General features: G+C 41.8%; 1 protein-coding gene across 3 annotated transcripts in view; it reads left to right on the top strand.

Moving 5' to 3' along the window:
- KCNQ1 (potassium voltage-gated channel subfamily Q member 1) overlaps positions 1–19,069 on the top strand; it is a 598,641-nt gene that overhangs the window by 150,028 nt on the left and 429,544 nt on the right. For all 3 annotated transcript variants that reach the window (XM_074997802.1, XM_074997801.1, XM_074997800.1), the window contains exons 3-6: positions 10,393–10,519; positions 12,499–12,577; positions 13,916–14,012; positions 15,313–15,453. In XM_074997802.1, the coding sequence (XP_074853903.1) occupies positions 10,393–10,519; positions 12,499–12,577; positions 13,916–14,012; positions 15,313–15,453 (444 nt within the window). The remainder of the gene's footprint in view (positions 1–10,392; positions 10,520–12,498; positions 12,578–13,915; positions 14,013–15,312; positions 15,454–19,069) is intronic.

The raw sequence follows: 19,069 nt of genomic DNA, 5'->3' as shown, positions 1-19,069 counted from the left end.
CCTGCTTACTGCCTAACACCCTGGGTTTTAATCTAGTGGCTCTGCAGTGTCGGGGGAAGTGGGCTCCGAAAGAAACGATTTGGAATCCCTGGGCTAGCATAATGAAGGCAGTGTGCCAGGAGTCATACATACAGTGAAGTGAAGGCTACTTTCTTTTGTGAGCAGAACAAAGCCGAGTGTGATTTGTGTTGCCTGAGGCTTGTAACAAAGCCATGAGTGAGGTGTAAACTCTGAACTTGACAATTTAAATGTAATGAATCTTGGGATAAATATTCCTTTATTATGTTTCAGATGAAGTTAAAAAAATAATTCCAAGCACAGCTGCTGCATGGTTTCTGCCTAACGTTTTTGTTAGAGTGCTAGCCATGTTAGTCTGTATCTTCACAAAACAAAAAAGCAGTCAAGTAGCACTTTTTTAAAGACTAATAAAATAATTTATTAGGTGATGAGCTTTTGTGTGGCAGACTATATTTTTGTGTGTTTTTGGTTTTACTTGAGTGGTAATCAGTCCTGTCTAAGATTTGGATGAAATTGTTTGACCAACATAGACAAGGGTTTTGTGCTGCTGGAGGTGGCCCTGGGTGAATCAGTAGCACAGTTTAATCCCTCAGTTATCCAAGGAATAACATCCCTCTCCTCGCCAAGTAGGGAAATCTTACCAGAACATTGCTAAGAACCACTCTTAAACATAGTCACTTTTAGCATAATTATTCACTGTAGGATTGGCAGTAGTTCTATGGGGCCAAATTGCTCAGAATACCCAAGTATGTGTGCACCCCTTTTGGTATCCTTCCATCCATCTGTCCATGCAGGCATAGTAACCATGTGTCCTTCATTACAATAGTGTCTCAGCATCTTACAACATCCTCTTCACAAATGGGTGTGCTGTCAGCCACATTTTTCAGATGAGGATCTGAGGCACAGAGAAACTACATTTGCTTGAAGTCATGCAGGGAGTTTGTAGTGGAAGAGGGAATTGAACCTGGTCTCCTAGGTACCAGGCTGGCACCTTAGCTGTACTCATCCATATGTGGAATATTCCTTAAAATGTTAAGGTGTGGCTTCTATTAGCACACTTTTCTTGGAGTTCGCAGGAAAGAGTGAGCAGACCTTGGGTATGGCTAAGGGAGTGTGTGTGAAAAATAGGCATGCCACCTCCTGTCTGGAGCTGAAGATGAAAAAGGAAGTCCTATGGCTGTAATATTTTTCTGGGCTCCCACTTCCCTGCAGAATTCCCTTTTTAAGTGGGAGAAGAAGACACCTGTGGTCTGGGAAATCCCTGGCAGCACTATTCCAGACAAGTCATCCTTGTAGGATGTAGAACCTGAGCTGTGATGATCATGTCTGCTGAAGAGCAGAGCTCCTGTGTAGAAGTCCCTTGTCTCCTGTAGCCTGTTAGATAGAAGAGGGAGAGGACCAACCCTGTCTTTTGAAAGAGCTAACCCTGGAAATATCTATTCAAGGGAAAGAACTTTATGGAAATTTCCTTTCTTATAGGGCCACATCCTATAAGTTTTTCACAGGAGTGATCAGGCCTTAAATTCTTCACATGACCCATTCAAAATGCCCTCCCTATATCACCTTAAATCTGCAGATCATTCAGCAGATGTACATGCAAAAAATGTGCCCCAAATCCCTAGCAATTGTTTAAAATTAGAGCTGTTCAGAATGTATAAAATGAAAAAGCCATCTATTTGAAAAATAGCATTTTCTTCCAAAACAATTTTATTGGAAATTTTCTATTGTTTTAACCTCCTTCTGTATTTCCTGTTTTCCCTCACTCTTTCTCAGAGAATGGAAAAGGGAGAAAAGGGATGGAAAGAAGGCAAACATGGGAACAGTTTTTGATAAAAAAAAATCTCACAAACAAAAATTGCTCCTTTTTGGAATCCAAAGAAGGAAACATTTTCAATTTTTCCATGCAAACTTTATGAAATTTCAGTCAGTCTTGTTTAAAGTGAAGTCTTCACTGAATAAATTCTGTTTACGCTTGCAACCTGGCTTCAAACACAAAAGCTCCACATTGATTAGCATATTTGAAACTACTGATTGCTAATGATTTTAAGCTGTTTTTGCCAGACTAGTTATATGTGCACAGTAGGGGGCAGAATTTGACCTTTAAATCTTAAAAATACCATTTATCTTCATATTTCACTCTAAGTGCATAAAATGAAACTCTGATGAACAGGGTAAGTTATAATACTTAGGCTGGTAACAGAGAGATTATGGTTTATTTTTTTCCTTTCTGAAAGGCGTGCCACATTTCATAAATGGGATGTCCATTGTGAATGAGGAGGAAGATTTATGAGGTGTGCAATGCAGGATGAGGAGCAGGTGATTCCAGCATTTTGTGAAAATGAACAAGAAAGATTGTTGAATGAATACCATAAGATGAGACAGCTGACAGGGCAAAAATAACTAGCTCTGGGAAGATGGTTAGCTGCTGCGTAAATGTGTTAACGATGCAAAGTTTCCCATAGGACAAAAGTTTAGATTGTATAGCATATGTTGAATCTTTAATGGTTTCTGACTTACTTCTCCTTTCCGTTCTTGGCCTATAGTAAGGGAGAATTAGATTAGACTTCAGAAAAAAATTCCTAACTATACAGATAGGTAAAAACCAGAATAGGCTAGATAGGGAGATTGTGGAATACCCCTCCTTGGAGGTTTTTACTAACTGGTTGGACAAAAATCTGTCAGAGATGACTTCTTGAGGTTCCTTCCAGTGCTACGTGTCTGTGACTCTGTAATAATGAATAGTCTGTACTAAGAAGGCGAGGAGTGCGATAAAGACTGTAATAATGTATAGCTGGTACTAAGAAGGTGGGGGGGTGCAATAGAGAGAGGTAAAATACACACATTTTGTGGTTGAAATCCTGCCCAAGAGAAGTCAATGAGAACTCTGCCATTGACTTCTCTGAGGTCCAGGATTTTACCCTGTCTTTTAAATACTGTGAATTGGGTCTTGCAAGGTGCTGAGCACATGCTGGCATTTATCCAGCAAAAGCACTTAACTATGTGCTTAAAGTTGCATATGTGAGTTCAATTGAGTGCTGTTCAATTCACTGGTATTTAAGTTAAGTGTGTTCATAGGTAGTTTGCTGGATCGGAGTCATAACGCTGCACCCTTTTTTTTGCAGCATAGAGCCCTGTATGAATTTCTTCCAGAGATTTTTCCCAGGAGGTACATGTTCCTGAAATATACAGAAAGGAGTCATTCTATAATTTCAGGAGATTGAAGCTTCCTCTTGCTTGCCAAATAACTCCAGTTTTAAAGACATTTTACTAGACCATTCTGTGGAGGGGTTGGGGAAGACATTGCTGTATGAATAAGTGAGTTAACTCCAAACTAAACTAACGACCATAAACTAAATGTGAAGGCTTGGTGTCATTTGTGTATGTAAATTCCAGCTGAATCCATATTTAACTTTTGGATTTTGTTTCTGAATACACTGTATTATGAGAAGAGGGTTGCCAGATAGGACATGTGAAAACTCCAGTTAGAAACACAGGTGCCAGCAAGATTTTTGTGGAATTATTGCATTATGCTCCTAGTGGTGATTAAGAGGAAAACAAAAAGGCAAAACAATCAGCTTTTCCAACTCTTTTTCATCATACTTTTCACTTACTCAAAACATGAGTAGGTTTGGGTAAATATTATTTCATTCTAATTAAGAACATTTATAAAAGGCTTCACGGGTGTCCAGTAACTTCTTGGGCTGATTTCTGGAACTCTGAAGATAGACGCATGATACCATTGCACTGTTTTTAATGTTTTCCATTGATTTGTTTAACCCACGTCAGTCAATGCTAAGTATGCTAGATAAGGAATTTTGGCAAAGAACATTGCATTTTTTAAACTAAAGTTAAAGGCTCTGTGAAAGAAGCTAAAATGTTTTGGCTTTTTGGATTTCTAACATTCTTTTTTTTTTTTACAAATTGTTGTTTTCAACTTTTGAAGATTGAGTGTAAAATATTTGAAAAAAAACAAAACATTAATTCAGCTGAACCCCTCCACCCCATGTATTATACAGTAGATCAGACACTCTGGGTGCGTCTACACTAGGCAGCTACTTCGAAGTAGCTGGCACAACGTCGAAATAGCACGTATCACGTCTACACGCTCTGTGCGCTGTTTCAATGTTGAAATCGACGTTATGTGACGTCAAAATTGATATTCCTATTGGAAGATGGGAATAGCGCCCTACTTCAACGTTCAATGTCAAAGTAGGGCTTGTGTAGATGATCCGCATCCTGCTACATCGAAATAGCGGGGTCCTCCATGGCGGCAATCAACTGAGGGGTTGAGAGATGCTCTGTCCAGCCCCTGCAGGGCTCTGTGGTCCCCATGTGCATTAGCCCTTAGCCCAGGGCTTCTGGCTGCTGCTGCTGCAGCTGAGGGCCTATGCTGTGTGCATGGGGTCTGCAACTTGTTGTCGGCTCTGTGGACCTCGTGCTGTGCAGTCTGAGTGTGTCTCGGAGGGGCCCTTTAAGGGAGCAGCTTGCTGTTGCCCCAGAAGGGCTAGTCTAGCCTGTGATCCTGTCTGCAGGCTGTGATGGCACCTTATTTTGACGGGGAGTGCTTGTGTGTGTGGACACTCCACGTTTCCTTCCGGGGTGGCTACTTTCGACGTTCCCCGTCGCTACTTCGACATTGAACGTCGATGGCACCAACCCCAAAGGATGTGTAGACGGTACACGTCAAAGTAGCTTATTTCGATGTTCTTACTTCGAAATAGGCTACTTCAACGTAGTGTGCTAGTGTAGACGTAGCCTTTCAGTTTCTCAGTATGCATTCTGAGTATGATGAAAACATAATTTTCTTGCTCGCTTGTTTTCTTGCTTTCTCCATTACAGGTGGTCCCCAGCTTACGAACACATCAACTTATGACCATTTGTACTTACGACCAACCTCCAGCTCAGCCCCCCACCACGTGCCCCAGCCAGGGGGGCTTCCCTCCAACCCCCGCGGACCCAGCTCCAATCCCTGTGGCCCAACCCTCCCACACACCCCAATCCCACCCCGCCCCAACTCCCAAAACCCCATAACGCCCATATGGCCCTTCCCCTGCACAGCTGGCTCAGCACGTGTGATGCTCCGACATGACCCCTGCTCAAGCACCTTGCCCAGGTGCACTCCTGTTTACCCCTCCCCTGCTTGTCTCAACACCCCCCCATGCATGGGCTCCGAATTCAACCCATGCCTGGGGCTCCAGCTCCAAGCCCCCTCCACTCAACCACTCTGCCCCAGTGCACCCACTGTTCAACCTCTCATCCTGGCTCAACCCCCACCTCCGGAACATGCTGGGCTGTCAGCTGCCAGTGCGCGTGGGGCTCTAGCTCTCAGCTGCTGCGGGAGCATGTGGCTCTACCCTCCAGCTAACCCCCCACTGCAGTTCAACTCATTCAATCCTCCCAATCCCCCATGGCCCCAGCTCACATTCCCTGGTGTGTGGGGCTCCAGCTCCAACCCCCTTACCCAGCACCCTGCAGCCCCAGCTCCAACCCCCTGGCCTGAGTTCAATCCCTGCCCCAAACCCCTGCTGCCTGGGTCCAAGCCCCAGCTCAACTGCACTCTAACCCACCCTAAACTTAACACCCTGCCCCCTCCCAGGGCCTCAACCCCCTCCCCGACTTACGCGAAATTCCAGGTACGTGAGGGTTGCATGGAACACAACCCTCGCGTACCTCAAGGGATTACAGTATAAGGGTATTTCCGATTTACAACCAGATTGAGTTACAACCAGGTGTTTGGAACATAATCCATTTGTAAGTTGGGGACTATCTGTATAGTCAAGTTAACCCTTTTCGCTTGTTGACTCTGTCTCTAAGCCTGTGTGCTTACCTATTTGTCTAGGCTATCTGATCTTCCTGCATGCGATGTATTTCAGCTAGCACAGGTTAACTTCAAGGGAAAATTCTGTATTCCTTAACGAAACTATGAAGGGTTCCTAGCTGAAACAGTTGCCTGTAATATCTTGAGGTTGCGTGGCCTTCACAGTGCTATGCGTCTATGTGCACGTGTAGCTGTGTTCAGGCAGTCTCAAACTTGGGACCTCTGGGGCTTACTGCGGTCACTTCTACAGCTTGAGCTAGAGGCCAGCTGGCTCTCAGCTGAGACTGGAGGGGACACTTAATCTTTCTCTGTGAAATGGTCTAGGAGCCACTACATGGGACAGTTGACCACACATAGGTGTATGGGTTACGCATACAAGTCGTGTCTCAGTTATTTTGCAAGCATTGCTGGTGTCATTTTAATGGTACAGCTGTAATGAAGTCTGTAGCTCGGGTCTGGCTGATGTGGTATAACCTACAATGGTTTCCACTCCACCTGGAAGGGGAGCCATAAGAATTACAGCTGCACTGAGGCACCAGGTTCTCCCAACGCTGTTCCACTACAGTGCCTTGTGTTTCCAGCAAAAAGCCTCTTTTTCCAAATCAGCCTTTCCTTCTCATCCTCCTTGTTCACTCTACTCCTCACCCTTCCGTTTTTCCTTCTCCTTCAGTTTCTTTCAATCTGCTGGTTTTGTTTTACATCTTGTGTTCTTACTTCATTATTACTGCTCCCCGGGCCGCATGCTGAAGCACGTTGGCCTTTTCTAGACAATCCATTCAGTGAATGTGTGCTAAGGAAGCATCCAGAAAAAGTATTTTCAATAACTAATAGGCCAAATTCATCCCTAGTGTAACTTGGATTTAGTCAGTCTCAGGTGTGCGATGTGATTTATAGTCCTGCTTAATATAACTCCTCATTTCATTGGTTTTACATCTGATGACAGTCGCATGAGATGAGAATCAACCCCCCAGCATTTTTCCAGTTATCTTTTATAAAGGTAGGACATATTATTTCAGAAAATTACCATAAAAATCACTAAAACATCAGCTACTTAGGGATTGCAAAGGGAATATTCCGGTAGTTTATGAGGACAACTTAATTTGTCTTTGCACTGACTGTCCTGAGTTACTTTAAAAATCAATAACTTTTCTCACTCCTGTCTGCAATTTATCTGGCAGCTAACGTATAAATGTAGGAACAGAAATTCATCTGTCTCCTCCTTCCCCACTAGGTTACTTCTTAGGCTTATACAAGGGAAGATATTAAAAACACCTTTGTCTGTCATGCAGCCATGGGTAGGGGAGGGGGAGTTTGCCAGTTGCTAATGGATACCTGGAGTTTTTGTGTATGACCATGAAGAACAGCTTGTGCACTTTCACCCTTGATGTTCCCTGAATAACGTGGGTCTCATTTAGGTCAATAAGCTTTTATCAAAACGTCAGGAGTGAAAAATGTGTCTTGGTGTAAGCCGACTGGTCATTCCCTCCAGTCACAGGAGTCTATAGAACAATCAATGTTCTCTAAGCTTGTCTGCATGTCACGCAAAGAACTGGATGACAGTAACCATTGACTACATGTCTGTTTCATTGTCTTTGGGACAGCCCACATTTGCATACTTGCCAGTGTTCCTGTTATCCAATGAACCATGGAAAGTCTTTTTAAAAAAAAAAACCGCACAACTCTAATGCAAATTTTGCACACAAAAACCACAGATTTAAAACAAAAACAAAACAAAACACAGCCAAGGCCTTGGTTTCCCCCTTCTTGTTATAATAATGAAACTATAATCTTGATAATTCTACTGTTTTTGATCAAGAAATAGCATTTGTTGTGCACAAAATACAACTTTCCCATTTTTCCTTCCAAGAAATTTTTGTTTTGTTAATCCCTAATTTGGGCATTCTGAGCACTTTTGTGTCCACAACACTTATGAGTTGAGTCCATAGGTTTGTTGCTCAAATAACTTCTTTTGCATGAAAGATAAAGCTAGCTCTCTGCTTATCAGTTTGTCATTGTCTTCCACTGATGAAGCTTCCTTCATATTGGAGCTGAAAGAGGGTATATTAGCCTGCTTCAATAAAGTACTAATAATTAAAGGGTGTTGTTTATATCTTATAAATCAGCCTGTCATAAACAAAATAAACAACATTCCTGTCTTAGTATTGAATGACTATTTTAATAGACAGCACGATGTTCTCATTTGCATTTCAGTGTAGATTTAATATGTATTTAATTAAAGCTAGATGAAAAGGGAATCCTGTTGCCTGCGAGGTTACCATGTTAGTCATAGTAAGTATATTGTATGGTTTTACACTGTGTTACAAATGAAAGCCCATTCAGTTTTCAAAAAATGATGTTTTTACAAATGTTTCTGAATAAAATTCTGCTAAGGTTTACTGTTTTAACTTTCAGACTTTAGAATGGAGTATAGACCATATCTTCAGTTGATGTAAATTGGCCAATTTCCATCTTTATAGCAGCCAAGGATCTGGCCAATATTTAATTTTGCTTGAACCTGAAAACCTCTCGGGAATACAGAAACTTTGTAGACATCTGTGAGAGCTATCCTGCTGCACCTGGCAATAATTTAGAAAAAAGCCTGGGGCATCAGAGCCCATCACCTTAAGAGAAAGAATGTTGGCTGACATCCTCCTGTCTTCTGAAAAATGTCAAAGTATCTTCAGCTTGCACCTGCACAACTTCGCTACTAGAGATGAGCAGTTTAGTGCACCATCAGAATGCTGGAATTTTAGAGCCCAGTCCAGCTCCCATTAAAATCAGTGGACTGAGAATATCATAAGTAAGAACTGTTGGTCTCTTTTTCATGTCTCGACTACCCTATTGCTCTTTAAGACCATACTTCCGTTGCCTTCAGTGGGATTGGGATGTCGCCTTTAGTGTTTTTAAAGAATTAAAACTACACTTGTGTGTAAGCTAAAAGTGGTGACTTTATCACTTTTTCCCCCTCTGATAATCATTCTCAGTCAGTGCAATATCAAGACACGAAAGGCCTGGATGTTGCAAAATTGTTTTATTATTCAGCCTCCGAGGATTAATTTTTTTTAGCAACATGGCCTGTTCTCTTCAGCAACAATTGGGATCCTCAGTTACTGAAGATATGCTTGGCTTTTGTTATTCTAGTTTACTCAGGCACCAGCAAACCATTGGTGCATGCAGTGGTGTTGTAGCTATGTTGGCCACAGGATATTAAAAAGGCAAGGTAGGTGAGGTAATATCTTTTACTGGATCAACATCTGTTAGTGAGGGTGAAGAGCTTTCAAGTTACACATGCTGAAAGCTTCTTTTTCTCATCAATAGAAGTTGGTCCTCACCCATCTAGTCTTCCAACAAATCAAGCAGTTTGTTCTAGAGTATAGTTTGTTAATGATCTTTTAGAGCTCTTATAGCCCATAAACATTTTACAATATAGGTGTCATGCCCTGTGTATTTCATTTAGAAGCCATAGCTTCTATTGAAAGTGCTTATTTTCCCTTTTTGCCCTAAGTAAGGGATGTTTTCTACTTAGCACTAAGCTAATCTGGGCAGTGAGAAGTGATTTGGAATGTGGCTTCCAAGCAAAATAAATAAGGTTTTGCAACTCTGTTACTTTGAAAAAGTATAATGAAAACTACTTCACCTGCTAATTGACAAAAAAGCTACTTTCTGGGGATTTGAAATGGAAATTAAAAAATGCATTGAAAATAACACTGAGTAAGGTCCAAACTTGCATCATTCTTTCTCTGACAGATGCAGAGGTATGTTAGAACCCTCCATTCCATCGACGGTAGACTCCAGAATCAGCTGGGTCAGGCCACTGAAATGTTTTCATGTTTAGTCTGGTGCTATAGCTGCCATGGAACTGTTTTAACCCAATTCCTGGACCATATTCTTGTACATTTCTTTCAGAATCTCAGAAGTTTAGCTCAGTATGGGATCATGGTTATCAACCCCTTACCTCATTTTTTTCCCCATACCTGATCCCCTAACCCTGTTCTAGACTCACATTGGCTTTAGGAATCAGGAGGCAGGATTTCACCTCAAGTTTTAAAACTTCCTGGAAACTATCAAGCTACAACTGGGTACCAGAAATGTTGCTTTTAAAAGCATGGATTGCACTTTGGCTATAAAAGCATTGGTAAATGGCTGGCTAAGATGATACTGCAGATGGTGTGTTCAGTGTACTTGTGCTGGAAATGAGATATACTAGCAAAATATTTGTCTTGTGAATCCAGAGTCTGCTTGTTTTCTTTGGCCAAACCAAGCCTCTTTCTGTTTGAATTATTGAAGCCAAGTAAATTAGGCAGAATGGTTTCAGTTTTAGCACATACAGGAGATCCAAACAGCATGCCATTCTGGTATTTTAAGTTATTCTTTATCATACGTTTTCCATTGCTTACATGGTTTCTGGAGGTTTTGTGACCTTCTTAGCATATTGCATTTGTTGTCTTCTCCCCGAATTTTATATTTCATTTTCTGTGTTCCATAGTATTGCCTGAAAGGAGAGAGAGAATATGTAAATTAAAAAATTAATCTGGTTCTCTGTCTGTTTCCCCTAGGAAATTGTATTGGTGGTATTTTTTGGAACGGAGTATGTGGTTCGCCTATGGTCAGCAGGATGCCGTAGTAAATATGTCGGAATATGGGGAAGGCTTCGTTTTGCTAGGAAGCCTATTTCTATCATTGGTAAGTATACGTGGTTTGAACCATTGTCATATGCACTAAGAAAAAGGCACATCCCTATAACACCTTTAAAAAGAAATGGAGTTTCCATAGTGATTCCAGCCAAATTAAAATAAGAACATTTGTCACTAGTATCTGTGGAGAACTAATCTTTCTGAGGAATCTGTGGTTTGTTCCTTCTTTATTTAAAAAAAGAAAAAATACTCTTTCTCAGATCCATACCCACCATATGGGATATGTACTGACTTCAACTCTGCTGCAAGGAGGAGCTGCCAGTGAGGGGTGCTGGCTCTTAAGAGCAGCAGCACAGCGCCCCTCTCCTTTTGTTGCATCTTCTCCTGGGAGCAGAGCTGTGTGGATTAGTGGATATCAATATCTATCCATGAGCAGACATTTACATCTATCATCCACACTGAGCTCTACTTGCTGTTCCTGGAAGGTGCCAACAAGCCCTTGTGGGCCCTGTGTATAAGGGTGGTGGCATGTGGCTCCGCATTCTGCCCCTTTCTGCTGGTACTGGCAACGTTAGCTCCCACTGGCCACCGTTTCCCTTTTCTAGCCAATGGGAGCTTTAGGGGGAGGTGCTTTCAGGCAGAGCAGCATGCCGACTCCTGCCCCCTGCCCACACACGTGCAGAGCTATGCTGGCGGCTTCTGGATATGGGCCAGTGGCATGGGGCTGGCGCAGGCAGGGCATCAGCCAACTGCCAAGAGAAATTGACTGGGAGACTGCCCAGGATTGGCCAACCATTCACGATCAATTGATTGATTGATTACTGCTGTATAATGAAGCTATTTTAGTTAGTTTTTAGAGGCTTGCAAATAGCGTATTAGCAGAGTTTATAGCTACGGATATAAATTGGTATCCATAGAATTGCAGAACTACAGCTGTGAAAGGAGCAACACATTGAGCTGCCACGTCCAGGAGCTAGCTCCTCTGGAGCAGCTGTACTGCCTCCAGCACAGGTCACTGGGGTGGGCACCAGGCTTCAAAAGCATGCTGCAGGACAGGCAGCAGAGACAGCTAGGTGGAAGGGACAGGCGCAGGGCTGTGGGTGGTAACAGCCATGCCAGAGGAGCATTTGGCATGGGGTAGCACGACCATGGGCCTGGGACAAAGTGGGGGGTGGTGGCCAGCTCTGTGCCCAAGAAGGGGCAGGGCCAGTGCTGGAAGGGGCAGGGTCTAGGACATTTGGACCACGGTGCTACCCCTCCCCCCCGCAAGCTATGCTACGGCAATTCAAAGGGGCCCAGAGCTCCAGTCACCGCTACTATCTTGGCAGTGGCTGGAACTCGGGGCCTGGGGGCAACTGCCCCCTTTACACCCTCTTTATCCCCTGTCAGCAGGCCTCACATGGGACACTGCCTTCTGGGAGCAGTGCATCCATGTTCTTCTACTTTAATCACTGTGGTTTCTGGGATAGCCCCGTGGCTCCAGGGACATGGATTTATACTCTCAAATGTCCACATCTGCAGATATAAATTTGTATCAATGCAGGGCATTACTTATAACATGTATTAGTACACTTTTTTGCTTTCTTCCAGGCCTCAACAGTTAGATTCATGTTACTAAAGTCACTTGATTTTATAGCTGGGAGAAGTGAAAAACTGTGCCACTACATTTTAAAAACAGTTATTGTAAAATACTGCAAAATATGTGGGGTGAATAGGATGTATTGTAATTTTTTTTCACACACTGTTTGAATCATCTGTGTTGCATCTAGTTTAGCCACTAATTAAAAATGCAGCCATCTCTGACTCATGGCAATAAAAACATTTTTACTACACCAGTATATATTTTCCTCTTTGTGTTGCAAGAGAGATGGTAAGATATATAATCCTAAAATTTTATTTGGATAGCTGTCTAAAAATGTCACCCTCCTCACAGTTAAAGTAATAGCCACATTGGATTTAAATTACAATTTTATCAAAGAACTGCATGAAGTCTTGAACTCAATATCTTCACTTATTTTTATTTTCCAGATTTAATTGTAGTTGTTGCTTCAATGATAGTTCTTTGTGTGGGCTCCAAAGGTCAAGTCTTTGCAACCTCAGCTATCAGGTAATAATTGTTAAATAATTGAAGATAGTGTTGTCTGTTATGATAAGGGTATTTTATTTCTCTCTGCCCTGTCCCTGTAGCAGTTCTTAATTTCTAGAAATGGCCACTTCCCCAGCATCTTTATTGAGAAACCAGACCAGATTTCCTTCTCTGTTACTATGTGCCAGTATAGATCAGAGTAATGCCTTCAAATCTTTTCACTTATAGAAATGAAATTGTATATAATAAACTAGAGCTTCATGAAAATGTCATCCACAAAGTAGTAAAAATGCACTCAAATTTTGTTCATTTTTGCCAGCACGTTGTAAGGTTCTTTCCCAACTTTATGGCTGTCTACTGACTTCTTACACTGTTTTTCATAATATCTTTGAAGTTAGAGGCTGACTGTTTAGAAAAGGTGGTGAGGGACTTTCTATGTGCCGACAATTGACAGAACATATCTCATGTGTTCAGGTGGCCAGCCTGGCTGGTTTCTCTGAATGGTGGGTTGAATTGTAGTTGCAGTGATTCTTATTGACCTATGGTGGCTTAGATTATCCTATAGTTGATTAGCGAGAACATTATTCCCATGGTCAACTACATAAAAGTTTCTGGAAACTCTAATTGTTATATGGCCCAGTGGATTGAAAGACCTCCAAAGAAAAGATGTCTCATTTTCTAGCTAAGAAAAGTTATCTGTTCCCCCTTTGGAACTCTTAAAATATAACACCAGAGATGTGAAGATCAGCCAGGAAAACATCTGCACAATCTCTTTCTAGATTTCTTGAATAATTGGGCATGCCTGTCAACCCTGTAAGTGAAAGCCGATTCCCCTTCCCCAACAGCTGCTCATGTTCCTGTGTCCAATAGGCAAAGCCAGGCCCACCAAGGCGAGAACAACTGCCCAGGACGCAGCGATACAGAAGGGCTTTGAGCTTCCAGCCACCACCATCACTACGGCTGCATCCCCAGGCCCTTTAAATCACTGCCGAGAGCACATCCTGGCATGCTGCAGGCTGAGGGCTGGGATGGAGGTGCGCTGCAGTTCAGGCAGCGCTGAGGGCTGCTTACCTCCAGCTCTACCTCTTCAGCCTGAGGCCACAACCCTTTTGGAGGGCACAGAGCAGGGCTGCCCCCCACCTTGGCTAGGGGCTTGGCCAGGTTATTAGCCCCACTGGGCTAAACTGAATAAAACATGGGAGAAAGGGAGGAACCTATTACCTTAATGTAGTAACCTGCCTGTAATGTAATCAAGGTCTCTTAATTTTATCATTTGAAAAAAGTTTCCCTTCCCTTTCTATCCTTTCTCTTGTACCCTCAGACCCTGGTAACTTCACTTATTGAAAATTTGCATTCTAGGGGTATCCGCTTTCTGCAGATCCTTCGAATGCTGCATGTTGACCGTCAGGGTGGCACATGGAGACTGCTGGGATCAGTAGTTTTCATTCACAGACAAGTAAGTCAGAGCAGGCAGAGGAACAATGCCTGGGAACAGAATAAGAAAATATTTTTTTCTTTATTACAACCATTTTCAGGTCGTCTTTGTCAAAGGGGAGTACCCGAATTTGGTCATGATACTGTTACTGCCTAGACGGCTGTTGTTCTTTATATTATACACTGCAGATTTGCAAAGTAAAGGTCTGTGGTTTGCCAGGAACATTTAACGTTACACTAAATTAACAGAGGGTTTGAGCTGCTGACTGTTATGGAACTCACATTTCTTTGTGATATGGCTGTAAAGGGAGAAACGTCAGAGGTTTGATGCATCAGGAAATAGTCCAGATCCCCTTCTCTGTCCAATACTGTGTCATCTGTGTGCCCAGCTGCTGTGCAGGCAGACATAGATTATAGTTCACAGTTATGTAATGGGGCATGTTTTTATCCTGTCATGTAAACAGTATGTTATAAAAAAGCATGGAATGTAGGCAGATGTATTCTTGCTGCTAAATAGATGAACTTAGGAACACGTGGTGATTTTCTGTTTCTTTACTGTATTTAAAGGACAACAGGTAAATTCCCTGAGTGTAAAATTTTCTTCTAAGTCCTGCTTTCAGAAGAGACTTGGACACTCAGTAGCCTATGCTTCATTCAATTTCATTGACTTTCAGTGAGACTTGAGCTTCTTAGAGCCTAGGTCTTTCTCAAAAATTTTGACTTGATTTATTTGACTTAACCCCTTGTAATCCAGGTGGAGCAGAGGTCATTTACTAGTCTCCTCCACTTCACTCCTAACAGCTAATTTTCAATTGCAACTGCACTTATTGCCAGCACCCAACAGATTTTTTGCAGAAGGCAGGAACAGTTGTTTGAGTCACAAGTATATTTCTCTATGACACTGGTCCAGTTTCTTGGCTGAGTTCTACTGAGCTCAGGAGAGCTAGACTGATGACCAGGTGACAGCCTGATGATCTACAGTAGGGTCTCAAGATTTGCGAACTTAATGTTTGTGAATTCAGTTATTCGTGAGTGGCTGAGCGGTCGCTTCCCCCGGGGCTCTGGGACATGGAGCATCGGCAGCTACCGTTTTCTCTGGTGCTCCACGCAGGAGCACTGGCAGCCACCGCTTCCCCCGGGGCTATGGGGCAGGCTGCCGCATTTGCAAAATTCAACATTCGCAAGGGTTCTCAACATGGAACCCTCACGAATATTGAGGCTCTACTGTATTTGAATAAACTGCTGAAATTAATCATATTTTCAACTTTTAATTATTCGGTACAAAACTCCAGTATTTTTCTTTGTTTTTGTTCTGCTTTCAGGAGTTGATAACTACCTTGTACATTGGGTTTCTGGGCCTGATTTTTTCCTCATATTTTGTTTATCTGGCTGAAAAAGATGCCGTAAATGATTCAGGTGGAACCGAGTTTGGCAGCTATGCAGATGCCCTGTGGTGGGGAGTAGTAAGTATGGTTTACTTTGTAATATAAAATGACAGCTAACATCCATCGTTGTTTATGAATATGAAACAATTCCAGTGTGTGTGCAGTAGAGCAGAAGTCAGATTAAAATTGTTTTATTGGTACAGTATCTTCTGTCATTCTCTTGTTATCATGTGAGATTAACAGATAATGACACAGAAACATTAGCTTGTGGACATTTTATTTATAGCTACGTCTACACTACATTCCCCTTTAGAAAGGGGAATGCAAATGAGGGAGATAAAAATGCAAATATAGTGCTTATTTATAAATCTCGCATGATTGCATTTTCAGACGTGACACTTTTTGAAAGAGAAAACATCCATGTTGGTGCAGTTGTTTTGAAAATAAACTCAATTTTTGAAAGAACCCTTTTTCCTACTTTGTTTCAGGAAGAAGGGTTCTTTCAAAAACGGGGTATATTTTCGAGAGAACCCCATCTACCCGGTTGTTTTTTCTCTTGAAAAAGTCTCTTCCGAAAATGCAGTTGCATGAAATTATGCAAATGAAGCAAGAGATTTGCGAATCAGCACTTCATTTGCATTTTTGAACTCCCTCATTTGCATTCTCCTTTCAAAAGGGGAATGTAGTATAGACATGGCTTATTAGAAAAGGGGTGAATCCTTTAAAAATGACATGGAACAATCAAGCTCTGCACATAACTAAGCTGTACATGTGTTCCAGTTACTTTTTTCCTTGCTTCTGGTACCCTTCTGAGGTGCATTTCATTAATGTGTTGCAACTTCTCTTAACATTGGGCTGTTACGTGTTCTATTAGGTGTTCAGCATTCTAGCCCTGATTCAGTGCAATACTTAAGTCCTAGCTTAGCTTTAAGCATGTGGATAATCCTATTGAAGCCAGTAAGTCTATTCCCATGCTAAAAATTAAGCTTGTGTATTGGATACAGTCTTCTCCGCACCTCTTAGAATCACACCCAGGCAGTGTAAGCACTTTGAAGCATGGTATCTCTCTCTTCCTTTGTGTTTATACAGTGCTTAGCACAATGAAACACTGATTTTGACCACCTAGTGTCCTCTTGCCTGTTTAATATGTGGTGTTTATAATGTGCCTCTAGTGGTAATGTCTCTTACGTACCAATACTGTCTAACTGCTGCATAATTAGTATGAGCATTTTAGAACTCCTATAAATGCATGTGCTGCTGTCAATGATGGGAGACTTTGTTCTTTGCAGCTACCTTACTGGTATGATCAGTGGACTGATTCCATGGCACTTCTCAGCTAAAGCAAGAGTCAGAACTTAGATGTACTGATTCAAGAGCTGTTCATTCCCTTGTTATAATAAGCACACTAATTGTGTTGCAACTACTAACAATCTCTCTTTATTGTCCTTTCACATGCACATATTAAATTGTTTATCAGTTATGTTTTGAGAGTTCATTTTTCCTTTCCTTCTCTGAATTATAAGAGTGTAGTTAGCAGACTGTCTCAGTGGTTGCATATGTCAAAAAGTGCTGTTTTACCTAGTCGTACTTCTCGTAAGACTATAAAAGTGAGAAATGGAAATAACCTTTTAGGTCACCCATGCCGTGTCTCATTATTTCCTGGATGTGCCCTTGCTGTTACTGTCTGACTGTTCTTAGTAAATGGAACCATCCTCATTAAACATTCCAAATCCTTAAAACAAACAAATTGCATAGACGTCACCAGCAAGTCAGCATATGCATTTCCATAATACGCTTTACTTTTGGAATATTTTTTTCTGAGGCTTTAAATCATATGGCAGTCTTTGATTTTTAATAATAATGCCACTAAAAACAATATGTTACAGGAAGAATAAGCAAAGCACTAGATTTGTCTGACCTGCTGTTTTGACCAGGAGGATGTGTTCTTTCTTGAGAGATATTTTTTGGGGAAAAAATTGCACGTTTGTCTCTTAAATTTATACGTAGGGTACCATTTGCTTCTCCAGCACTAAAACATCTATTGATGAGCACATCAACTGCAGGTCTGCTATTGACGTGTGTTAACTATTCCAATGATGAGTCCACCAATTTATTATACTCCTTAGGCTATTGTTGCAAACTTTATAGCGTTTTCTTGCCCACCACTACTAATATAGACACTATGAGGATCAGAAGACTTGCCAATAAGCACAAAGAAGTGGCAGTTTGGCAAGTAATTTTTTTACAGAGCTTTTGTGATGATCCAGAATATTTTTTCCTCCTTCAGTGCAAGATTCATGTGACACTTCAGGTAAGTGTCTGATGCAGCCACACCTCAGCACACTGACCTGGATCTTTGAAATGAAAGTTATACCTCTGCCAGGCATGACTAGCTTATTAAGATTAGAGTAAAGCTTTTCTTAGCTGGAATAAGACTAAGAAAAGTCTTTTAAAATGTAGTGAGACCCTGCTTTAGGGAACACAGTGATCAGTTGTGGGAGTAACACATACTACTTCTCCCTATCACCCTGATTATGGGAAGGTTATGTGTTTGGTACATTTAACAAGGGGAAGATTCTTGTGCTGAAGCCTCCATTACAGTGCACGACATTGCTGGAGTTATGACTGTAGAGTGGATGAATCCTCCAGTCCAAGGATCTTAATTTAAAATGTGTTTTTAGCACCCTACTTAGTCTCCAGGAGGGGAATGCTATGGTAGAAATAAGGAGAACAGTCAGAGGTTTTAATCAAAGAGAAACAGTTGCAATTGCCTGGCCAACCATATATGAAAACATCACAGGCCAGTGCTGTTACCTGGGTTCACGCCACTAGGATCTCCAAGTTGCTAATCTGTAGGGAAAATCAGAGCACAGACATAGTCTTGCATGTTTGGTAAGGACACGTCCATTTTTCCACTGTTGTGGATTACTAACATGATGCATACTCCTGCTCCGGTGCAGTCAGTGTTGAATCACAGTCTTTCATCTTTGTCCCTGTCCCTCTGAGGCAAGGTACTTGAAAAAGAATACAGTTGTAAAAGCTGGGTACAATGGGGTGGGCACAGACAGGAAATGTGTCCCATCACCATACTGATGACTACAGTGATTCAGTGGAGGAGAATGGTAGTCAGTGGAAAACTGATCCCAGGCACTATCTTAGGAGACCTTTTGGGATCTGAAATGAGGATTAGCAGAAAGACTGAGCAAATGTCCAGCATGGTCATCTGAACCCCTCTTGGAAGAAGGGCTGCTTCAACCTTTACAAAATCCTGCAAGTGATTCAACAGACTTACAATCAGTGTTGTCAGTGGCTGCTGATAGATTTAGTACAGAATAGGATGGGGGGCAGGGGGTATGTTTAAATATTTATTTCCATAGTTTTGTGTGATCCCAGTATCTGTGCATCCTTGTTCTAAAACCAAGGAAGGTAATGAGAAAAAAATATATGTTAAATGTGCTATATGGACTACAGATTCAGGTTCATTGTTAAGAGATAATTGATGGCCGCTGTATCAGTACAGTCTTAAAGCTTATCTACTTAAAACACTTAGTTCACAGTAAGCAGGTGTGTAAACCTGCACCACACTATCCTGCTGCACATTGTGTCCATATGAACACACTAAAAGATCCCTACTCTACTCCTGTTTCAAAATGGGGTGGATCCCAGATGGTAATGCTTGCCATGAAATAAGCGT

Source organism: Carettochelys insculpta, chromosome 6 (assembly GCF_033958435.1).
Source record: "Carettochelys insculpta isolate YL-2023 chromosome 6, ASM3395843v1, whole genome shotgun sequence".
NCBI classification, from domain to species: domain Eukaryota; kingdom Metazoa; phylum Chordata; order Testudines; family Carettochelyidae; genus Carettochelys; species Carettochelys insculpta.
The sequence above is the reverse complement of the archived record's forward strand: the minus strand, read 5'-3'. Positions and strand labels throughout refer to the sequence as shown.